Source organism: Vitis riparia, chromosome 4 (genome assembly GCF_004353265.1).
Source record: "Vitis riparia cultivar Riparia Gloire de Montpellier isolate 1030 chromosome 4, EGFV_Vit.rip_1.0, whole genome shotgun sequence".
NCBI lineage: Eukaryota > Viridiplantae > Streptophyta > Magnoliopsida > Vitales > Vitaceae > Vitis > Vitis riparia.
In genome coordinates, this window is record NC_048434.1 from 881013 (window position 1) to 892348 (window position 11336).

Consider the following 11336-nt stretch of genomic DNA (forward strand, 5'->3'; position numbering starts at 1 on the left):
TTGGGATGTCAATCACAAAATTTGAGGGAAAAAAAATAAATAATTAACAATTTTTTGTTTTAAAAAATAAAATTATTTTTAGAATATATTTCATGTGTTTTAAATATAAAAATGATAATAACTTTTAAATAAAACTTTAGAATTCATTCAAGACTTAGTTTAAAAACATAATAATTTTAAAAAAAATATTTTAAAATTTAAGAAATAAAAAAATTATTACCTCAATTTTAACAATTCAATAAATAATTTTTTAAAAATAGAGTAAATACAAAAAAAAATTTATATAAAATTTATTATATTTTATATAGAAGTTCCAATTGTTTTCCACTTAAAAAAATATATATATAAAATATAGCAAAAATCGTACCAAACTTTTAATATATATTAAAAATAAAATCTATTATATTATAATATAAAAAATATTATATTATGAAAAAAAAAGGTTCATATGGAAGCTTCCCCACCACTCTATAGATCTTAAAACACTAATACTTAATAAATTTTTTTAAAATCATTTTTCCACAAATTGTTTGCTAACAAAAAAGTATTTGAGATAAATTAAAAGTTAATCTTAATTATTCTTATACATTTTTTAATATACACTAATATTATGTTTGTATCAAATGCATATATTTTTAGGGTGGGAATAATTTATGTAAATTTTGATAAAAATATGTTGTAAAAAGGTTAAAAGTCTGAATAATTAAACGTGTTTTAAAAGTGGAAAATTTTGAAAAAAGTGAAAGCGAAATGAACACAAAAAACATCATGTCTGCACCTATGAGATTAGATATGGTTGGAATGTATATTTCCAAACACCCTTAGGCTAAATTTTGGCCACCTCTTATGCTGTGACTTGGAATACCCCTTTCTTTGTGGAGGAAAGGAATATCAATTTATTCCTATGGAACACCTAGGAATAAGAAGATTTAATTGGAAATATTGACAAAATTCTGCGGAGTTCAAAGAAATGAATAAAAAAAAACAATCGATATCAGAATATATCCATATCTTACAATATTTTTGGTATTGTACTAAAAAAAAGGCCTATTTTCATAACAAATTCCAAAAAAAAAAAAAAAATTGTTTTCAAAAACAACTTTCAGTGCAAATTGAGAAGCAACAGAAACCCCTTGAGAAGTAGATGCACAGTACCTTAGTTCTTCAATCAATGGTGATGGATAGGTGCCTTGACCTAAAAACCATGCACAGAAAAATCCTGACTCGATTCAGATCCAGTCATCTTAGTTCAAGCTGGAGAGTCTGAAAAATCGATGCGTAAGGCCTTCAGTTCAGATTCAGCCAGACGGGGTAACTATTATTTGGCAAAGGTCATAACAAACCAGTGAAACAGGAGAAAAGTTTGGGATGGAAGATTATAATGAACATGATAAAATTTAATACAAGCCATCAAAATAATACAAATTGCAAGCCACAGGTGCAATTGAATTGATGCACCACACTTGCTCCTTTCCCTGGATTCAGATTTCCATTGACCTCGAGCTCAAGCTTTTTTTCAGTTGCAGGAAGAATGGATACTATCAATCACAATTTCTTGACCTAAACAGAACACTATGAGGACAGAACTGCATGAATCTTCTCTCATGAGAGAGCACGATCCCACTAAATGTGTTGCCACCCTTTGAGCAAAAGCCAAGTTCAATTCTTGGAGGACATGCTAGGCTTCCAGTGGATTGTCGAGATCCTGGATGATGAGGCAGCTTCCACGTCACTGGTTGGTGAAGAAGGCAAAGCAGCCTTTGCCAGAGGCAATGGAAAGTCCGGGCTTTGCCGCGCAAAATTACATAAATCTTTCCAAGACCATCTTTATGCATAGTACATGTACAGGCTGTTTGAAGTGGCGCAAGCTAGGGAGTTTTCAGTTGGATGCCAGGCTAAATGGAGCAACTTTGTCATGAAATCAAAAGCGTTTCCATTTGTGTCGGCTCCAGAACTATCCGTTCCTTTTCACAGAAATGGAATCCCTAACATGTCAGTTTTCTGGGTCTTCTACAATTGCTCTAAAAATTGAATGATCTACTCACAAAGTGGAATTGAAATTCGAAATAGTGAAGCTGATTGCGAATATTTGGAGTAGAAGTTAAATGATTGTATTTGAACCTAACTAGTTTTCGGATTATATCTAATGACTTTCTGAGATCGTACATTAAGTTATTCTAAATGTGAATCTGGCTGCAGAGATAAAACAATTTTGAGGCTTAAACCACCAGTTTGAATATTAAAGTTCAGATATAAGCAAGAACATACCTCGCCTGCCAACACGAGATAGAGAGCCCAGGGATCTAGAAGGCCTTGAGGGGGTCTGGACTTGCCTCCTGAAAGTGCATGGCATGCATATATATAACATCAATTATAAAGATCAGACAAAATAATCAACATAACTTTTTAATGTTGAAAATATCATTTGGTATGATGTAGACTAAAACCAAATTGCAGTTGTTCTCACCATTAAAACATATATAACCAAGATTAAACATGTTTAAGAACATACATCATGGGATTTTTATTGGCTTCCAAAGTTGTGGCTTCTGTGCTGCCTTCAGAACAACCAAATACACGAAATAGATTACTGCAATCACATGAAAAAAACAACATTACATCAAATATTCAGGCGAAGGCATCTTGGCCCAGGATTTTATTGATCACTATAATTATGGATCAAGCATAAATCACACCTGTAGGAACCAGTCGCCACTCGTAGTCCATCTCCACTCAGACAACACTCAAATTTGTCGAAGATAGAATCATTTTCATATAAATCACACAGCTGATCAAGATTTAAATAATGATAATAATTAAATAGTTCATATTATTTGACAATAAAGCCCAAAATAACTCCATTCAAATCAAAGCACCAAAAAAAAGGAAGCTTCATGAAGAAGTGAAATCACCTTAGGTCTTAAATGCTCATGAACTTGGAAAGTTGCGACTGGCACAGACTCCATATTTATGTCCCACAACTGACAACCAAGGAAATTAATCATGAGCAAACAGAAGCAGAAATGTTCGGTGTAGGAAGGAAGCAACAGTTGAGAAAATTTGGGATTGTAACTGAACTGCCCCCTCAAGGTAACATGTATCCAACAACAATGATTTTCATATATTCAAATCAACTGGTACACTACACTAACACTATGATTTACAGCTGAACAAGCAACAAGAGAAAAACAAGAGTGTCGTGTTCAAATTGAAAGTAGAAGGGGCTAATCAGAAAACAGAAACGCACTTATATGCAGTCATAAAGCATTGCAATATTGAGGGGTTCACTAGAGAAAGTCTTTCACATATAGTAGCTACTATTTTTAATTTTCTGTGTACCATTTGGTCAGTAGGACTTCATAGAGAAGCATAAAAAGGATGAGTCAGAGAATCTGTTACACATTGCTTCTTCTACTGAGAAAAACAAAACGGGTGTTTGTGCTTCCAAAGAAGATTGAATCATCACTTTTTCATATTATTTGAAAAATAACTCCATTAAGTTAGCTAAGGTGTACCCTGGAAAAATACCATATTGAACTCCAAATGCAGCGATGATTAAGGTAGGGTTCCCAGTCTAGGAGCTAGTGTGCCTCTGTTGGTAATGAAGCCAGTCCAAGAGAGTAGGATTGAAAGAGCAATTTGGAATCAAAACGATCGCTGGAAAATGGGTGAAATTACCCTGGAAAAATACCATATTGAACTCCAAATGCAGTGATGATTAAGGTGGGGTTCCCAGACTAGGAGCTAGTGTGCCTCTGTTGGTAATGAAGCCAGTCCAAGAGAGTAGGATTGAAGTAGCAATTTGGAATCAAAACGTTCACTGGAAAATGGGTGAAATTTATAAATACCACGACAGGAAGGTGAATATAGTCCATTACAAGAAACCAAATGAACAAGAGAACAATACAGGGAGGTAGAAAATATGGGAACACACCAAGCCATTTATTTCTTTTACACATGCATAATGGCACGCAGAGTATGCAAGCATATCTATAGTTTCCATATATGCAATTGCAAACTTTGATGTGAACACTTCAAACAAAATCACTGGAAAATAAGAATTAATGAACCTTAAGTGTCATATAATCACGACTAAGTAAATGTCTTCCATCCTTTGAAAACTTTATATCAGAAATTGAGGCAATTATCTCTGTAAAAAAAGATCTTGAAGTAGGTGCCTCCAGTTCCTCAAACCTGTATGATCAAATGAGCATTTAAAAAGAATATCAGAAATTAAAATTCCACATAACTATCTACAAAAAACTCCATTGCTGACCTAGAGTGTTCTGAAACCAAAGGATCTTCTAGATCATGTAAACAAGAAACGAGACACAAAACTAGACAAAGACCAAAAGATCACTCACAATTTGCAATGTGTATCACATAAAGCTGATTGCCGCAAATCAATAAGACGGATTGAGCCTTTTGAGCTACTATATGCTAACATATTGCAGTGGGAAGGATGAAATTCTGCTGAAGTTATAACCTCTGCAATTACAAATTCAATAATATTATAATAAATATAAATACAACCAAGTTACAATCAGAAACATAAATCAGAAAGACAGCTATACTTAATCTATTCAAGCAAAGTTCTTTTTAACATGCCCAAGTCATTAAATAACACTTAAAATTCAGAAGTTAAAACAACCCATTTAGACACAATTTTCTTTCAGAAGGCTGGGAGTTCTACCAGTTAGATCCTCCATGTTTGCAGGCTTCACATCAACAATGTTGAAACTTTGACTGCTAATTTCCAAGTTCCAGAGATTTATCCGGAGATCATCAGCTGATATAAAAGTTTCACCATCACTATAAATGGAAAAGAAAAGGAGTGTTAAGTGATCTGTCAATATCATGAATATGTTAGCAAAAGGAGACCATGCAATCCAGGACATCCAGCTAATATAACTAGGCAGCAATTCCAAAGGTTAAAATACATGTAAAGAATATTAAACGTTCTCCTTAATTGCTTCAAACAGTGCCTTGAAACATATTAGTTTAAAGAGAAAAAAAACAGGATTTACACATTTAAATCTAATATGAAGGGCACTCCTATTACATTGCTTTTGTTAAGGGAGAAAAAAAAAAAGAGAAGAAAATAGAATTTGTTTAAAAATAAAAATCCACCCTTCTACTCAATTTGATTGTCCACTGGGGAAAGATAAATAAGGTAAGCAAATATTCTCTCTGAGATCAACAAAATTTTACCTAACAAGTGAGGTGATTTAAAGGGAGAACTTAACAATGGAAGCTAAGATCAACATTTCTGTAAAGGGTACAAGAAAAATTTATTAGGTGGGGGCCCCTCCTCTTCGAGCCTTCTTTATTTTCCCTCCTCCTCTTCTCTGAGTAGTAGGACTAAACCATAGTAAAAAATTAAAGTAAAAAACACAAACATTCAACATCACACAAAATAAATGGGTGTTTAAAAAACAGAATGTGCAGAATGGATGACCCAAATTTGCATTCTCAAAAATTAGATGTATGTGATGATAAAATGCATTTAGCACAAGGTAAAAACAATGTGAGGCAAAGAGCTTCCTCTGTCCGAACAGGAATATTGACTCTGCACATCAGAATATTTTCATTATTGTGGTTAGCCAATAGACAAAGAACTTTTGAGGCATTCACAGCCAACAACATGACTCCCAGTGGTAATCAGCAAACATATTATTCAACAATGTATTCCATATGGAATAATCCATGAATTATTATATATTTTTACAATATGTGATAACATATTTATTTTGAAAGAGGTTCATTGTAAATCACCCCAACTTTGATTATCTTAGTTTGCTTCAATTCCATCACAACCCCATCTTCCATTCGAAAAAAATCATTGATAAGCAGCTCAGATATAAATCCACAGAAGTTGAGAATTCTTATGAAATACAACTTCATTGAGCCAAAAAAATATCATGCACAACCGAGAAATAAAGGACTTAATGTCTGTCTAGTAATTCGTGACAACTGACCAGGCAGGATGTAAACAAACAGCATGATTAAAAGAAGTAGTTCTTTTCTTGCTTTCTTTCTTTTTTAATAATGCAAGTACTACAACATTAACTGTTACAAAAGATGCCCAAATTCACCATGCAGGCTCAACACGTAGCCAACCTTACATTTTAGGTGCTTACATCTTTCCCCCAGATGCATCACAAATGTTCTCTGTCAAACCAAATGAATGGTGTCATCTAAAACATTACTCAATAGATTGTTGAAACTGCAAAACCCATACCAATGGGATTAAAAAAGCTAGTAACAAAATAAAGCCATCAATGGCATCAGAAGGATATATGTTTCAAAAAAATATGGTAGCAAAGCCTCCATGTGCATATTTCAGAGAGAGAAAACAAGAAGTCATCCTAGAAACAGGTGGTCAACATGACACAAGTTAATGGCCGTTAATCTGGAGTTCAACAAAAAAGGACAAGATGCAACTCCAATTAGGAATACATGCCAATATATAAAAACAGGACATGCTGTAATACAAATCATACAAAAAGTAGAGGAATATGTTCAACAAGATATGTGAGTGCACCTGTTATTTGAAATGGAATTGATATGATAGTCATGGGCATGAGCATAAATTCTCCGACACCTGGCCACTGAGCTTGTCTCATGACTCATCACCTAAATATTATGAGTGAACTAAGTGTTAGCACAACTAATCATACAAAATCAAACCAATTTGTTCAATCGGTCACTACATACATGCATATTCAATGTCATGCATTGAAGTACAATTATTATTAAATTATTAACGTATGAATGAAACAAAATACCTGGAAATTTCTAGAATTTATCGATTTATTTACTCCAAATCAATGAAAAATAAGTATATTGGAGTGAGGACTACCCTGGGCAAATGTAGGAATGGTATTCCCCCAGGTGGAAATGAAAAGTCAGTGCTCAAATAATTGAAGGTTCTGTTGACACATCCTCCATTTGCAATACATGGTTTGGAGCTTGTTGATATACTTGAACAAACAATACCATTTCCCAAAGCTTTTGAAGGGTCAACATTCATGTCACATACTTTCTTGACCTTCTTCTCTTGGACCTGTTCAACATTAAAACAGAAGCACAAGAACACCACAACAGCTTAGGAAGTTGCCACTCTTGAAATTATTGAAAAAGAAAAAAGAAAAAAAAAGGAAGACAAATATAAATGTTTTATAAACCAAACCTATTTCACAACACCATCACATAATTAATAATCATTAAGATGAAATATGAAACTTCAAAATAATCACAACCATGGTGATGGTCATGATTGTTTCTTGCTGATTATGATCCAGGGAAACAAGATTAATCAATATTCACAACCAAACAACAAATAGAAATATCTAAATTCTGACCACAAGTAAAAGCCATGGAACAACACAGGACAATTGCAAACTACAGTGCACTAAAAAAGTTATTGAAAGATGGTATCACATTCTGGGAACAATAGATATAAAAGTGGACAAAAAACAACTGATTCTAATTAAATGCCAAAAAGATTTGATGTCAAGGTCAATCTATCTAAAAACAGTTGATAATCACAAAATTCAAAAAGTTCAATTGATGCCTTTCCCTACCTTCCAGAATTTGATGGTTTTATCATTAGTGGAGAGAAGAAACAGTGCGCTGTTAGCTGTCTGACACCATCTAATCTTGTTGATTTTCTCCTCAATTTCCAAGCTCTTGAGATAGTCAAACTGAATTCAAACATATTAAATGCAGAATTAAATTCCAGAGTCCAGTAAGGATGGAAGACAGACAAGATAAAAGGATATGGTAATCATCAGCAACCCAGAAACGAAATTCTTAAAGGACACCTCTGGTTCATGGCTCTGAAACTCAGTTTTATAGTGGAACTCAGGATGCCTGCTTGGTGAATAATCCGCCGTCTCTAAATCTCTTCGATTCCCACCATGCTACAAAGTGAAACAAACAACACATAAAGAAACCAACACAAATACATCTGACAACAAAATAAACAAGCAAACAGTCTAGCAACATACATCCCTCGTATCAGTTCTGTTAAATAAAACCACCCGACCCCCACGATCTCCAGTAGCAAGATGGTCCCCAGTTTTATCAAACTCAATAGCTGATATGATATCAACTGTAGATAGGACAGTTGGAAAATAGACAAACTAGTTAGAAAATAACTCAATTTTAACCTGTGAGAAAAATGCGAACAATTATGACCTAACAAAGTCAGCAGAAACAACGCAAACAACATCTCCAAATTAGTGACTTAAAGGAAGCAACCATGTTCCTAAGAGGTTAAGGATTCTCCTCATCCAATCATCAACTCATCAAGGAGCTCTGCTGACCATAAAGGCCTGAGACAAAACAACAAAGAAACCTATGAAAAAATAAACAACAAAGACTTCCTCATAGTAAGATGTGTGGCATGATGTATTCTCCACTCAGATGGGAGTTTGATTAGCATTTCAGCCTTTTTTTTCCCTGTCAAAACATACTGACATGTGAGCTTTCAGGAATCAGGACGGATACAGACTTGAATTACCATAGTTTCACATAATTCTAGCATGAAAACCCAGTCTTATGTGGATCAAGAACTATTAGTGAAATTGCTAGGTTTAAAGCACACCCCACATTTGGATCCAATCCAGTATCAATCTGTTAAATATGCCAACCACATAAGTTGATAACCTTCCTACGACAACAGTCATATTCCCTTAAGCTGCAAAATTTTCATCCCAATCACCCTTTTCACTAGTATTTCTTGATAAATTGTTCCAGTACTCCTGAACCTGGAATAATTTACCCAAATTCAAGACACTAATATCCACAACACCAAATGGTTACTGAAACTCAGCCCTAGAGTGCAAATATTCCACATTACAAGAAAGATATAACTCCTGCCCTCCTCCCATAAATGGAGCTTCCAATAATATTATTCAGCAGTCACTGTTGTCCGTAGAACCTAATTCATAACAAAATAGTGCTTCCCTCTAAGATGCATCTAGACACAAGATGCTACCATGCATACATATCCCTTAATCTAAACTCCATGTATTGTCCTTCTCAGCATATCAGACACAATAAACAGCCAATTGGTTGGTTGGTAGGGGTTCTAACACCTTTACGAGGGGCCAGGGGCTCAAACCTTGTGGGCAGCTATGTGGTGGGAACTTAAGTGGATGCTAGCAACTACATGGTTTGGGAAGGGTTAAGGTGAGATGGGCCTAAAATGTTGCTCTCCTTGTCCCCAAATACTAATAATGACAATAATAACAACAACAAAATGATAATAACAGAAAAAAACACACAAACACACAATGATTTAAGTCGTCAAATTCACTGATACTGTTAATTTCGACTGTTTTGTCCTTGATTTGGGCTATCATTTGAGAATCCAAATCAAACCCAGGCGGAATTATCCATTAACATTTGACTAACTTAAATTATGAATCACGATAAACTTGACATTACAATGAACTTCTTCGCTAAAGTGATTCTCTATTAAAAAAAAAAAAAATGCTATTGATGCATGCACTGTCACTGGCACCACATTAACGTATGCAACTAAACCCAAACTCTATCAAGTTCCTGTCTCATGATAAGGATTCCGTTATTCAATAAAGAAATTTTAACTCGTGGTCAATTCACTGTTTTCCAATAATCTGATTAAATAAATAAGCATCAACTGAACCTAATTATAATCAAAATCAGCAAATAAATCAATAAAACCTCGCAGATCGAGAAATCAAAGATCGCACCTTCCTGAACTTCCTCCCCAAACGCCCGCTCCCCAAACACCTGCGCAAATTTCCACTCCAGCGGCCGAGCCGGCCCCGCCCGAGCCGTGACCTCCTCTCCGCCGATGCCGTTCATTATCCGATCAAATTCATAACCAAGTAACACGTATTCAATGGGTCAAAGACCGATCCAATGACCTAAATCGCTTATTAGCAACAGCCTTCATGGAAAATGAAAGCTTCTCGATTCATCATCATCATCCATCGCAACCTACGCGTACGTGCTCATACAGTCATACATCAAAGATATTCCACCCAAGCACACTCTCCTTCTCTCACCTTCTCTCTATTTTCTCGCAGTTTCTCTCTTTTTCTTTTCCAGACGAGGAAAAAAAAAAAGAAAGAGATCGGAAGAAAATGACGGACCATGAAATGCGTAGCAGCACCTCCTCTCTCCGTCGACATTTAGTTATATTATATTATATAGAGAAAAAGCTATTGCCAGATTTTCTCCGTTTCTGAAGGTGTGATTCCACAAAGCTGAGTGGAAACAGTAAAAGGGCACCTAGAGGCAGCTGGAAAAGTTGACGTTGACCGCTGAAAATGACGTTTTGGATGTGCAATCTTGGACGTCTGATACGACGACGAGTGCATGTTTGATCCGACGGCTGGTAGAGCGTGAGCGTTGTCTTTTCGTATTGAAAACCTTAATCGTATATAAAAATTAAATTTTTTGAATTTTTTGGTAAATTCCAGTTTATCCGTTATTCCAAATTTATTTCACTTATTTTAATTTTTCTATATAAAAATATATTATTTTAAATTATATAAATTTATAACTAATATTAATTATATTTATTTTTTCAACTTTTCATAATAAAATCGAAAACATTTTTCTTAAATTTTTTCGTATTTTAATAAATTTAAAATCATAACCATCAATAAAAAAAGTATATATATATATAATTTTAAAATAAATAAAAGCACATTTATTGCAATATTTATATTTAAACTAATAAAAAAAAATTATGATGTAATGAAAAAACCATCCGTGAAATCTTAATACTTTAGCTTAATGTAAGAATTGAATCACTTACATTAGGTTAAATAAATTTTGAGCTAACGATGGGTCACCTCTGTGGATAGAAAAATAGCATAAAAGGAAGATAAAAAATAAATAAATAAATAAATACTAAAATAAAATCAAACAGTGAGATAATGTTTTTTTAATTCTTTAATAATATTTACGAGAACAATTTAGATGGATTGACTTAGACCCAACTCAACTTTTTTGAAGGATTTAAACAATCATTTTTAATATTCGAATTGGATTTGAGTTAAGTTTTTTAACCCAAACTTAATTTGGATTGCACTTAAATTAAGGTTGGGACAACCCGAGCCTAACCCATTTTAATAATTTTATAATATTTATAATGTGTATTATTTTATATAATAATATTTATTTTCCTTTTTTATTTTTAAAAAAAAAATATCAAATTATATTACATCACACATCTTTTTTAAATATATAAAATTATCTTTTATTTTTTGTTATTATGTCAAAATTTTGTCTTATTCACTATTTAAATTTTTATATAAATATATTAAAAATTA

General features: G+C 33.6%; 1 protein-coding gene across 2 annotated transcripts; it reads right to left on the reverse strand.

The window, feature by feature from the left end:
* Positions 1–1259: 1259 nt before the first annotated feature.
* Positions 1260–10160, reverse strand: LOC117912848 (serine/threonine protein phosphatase 2A 55 kDa regulatory subunit B beta isoform-like). 2 transcript variants are annotated; one of them, XM_034827598.1, is made up of 14 exons: positions 9744–10158; positions 8013–8116; positions 7827–7925; positions 7587–7706; positions 6863–7066; positions 6545–6636; positions 4694–4812; positions 4365–4488; positions 4071–4194; positions 2913–2981; positions 2697–2788; positions 2513–2590; positions 2269–2336; positions 1260–1964 (listed from the first exon to the last, which is right to left on the reverse strand). In XM_034827598.1, exons 1-14 carry the CDS (start codon positions 9856–9858, stop codon positions 1828–1830), a joined length of 1545 nt encoding a protein of 514 aa, XP_034683489.1. In that variant the 5' UTR covers positions 9859–10158; the 3' UTR covers positions 1260–1827. The 2 variants fall into 2 exon arrangements, with proteins under 2 accessions (XP_034683489.1, XP_034683490.1); XM_034827599.1 differs by lacking the exon at positions 1260–1964 and having other exon boundaries at positions 2468–2590; positions 9744–10160.
* Between the last annotated feature and the right edge of the window lie 1176 nt (positions 10161–11336).

Bases quoted from the DNA above. Each gene is read 5' to 3' on its own strand.
- LOC117912848 (XM_034827598.1), bottom strand. From the start codon at position 9,858: ATGAACGGCATCGGCGGAGAGGAGGTCACGGCTCGGGCGGGGCCGGCT. The intron at 8,117-9,743 runs GTGCGATCTTTG...TCCTATCTACAG, and splicing joins TGGGGAGGAAGTTCAGGAAG to TTGATATCATATCAGCTATT. The intron at 1,965-2,268 runs GTATGTTCTTGC...TTCTGTGAAAAG, and splicing joins ATCTCGTGTTGGCAGGCGAG to GAACGGATAGTTCTGGAGCC.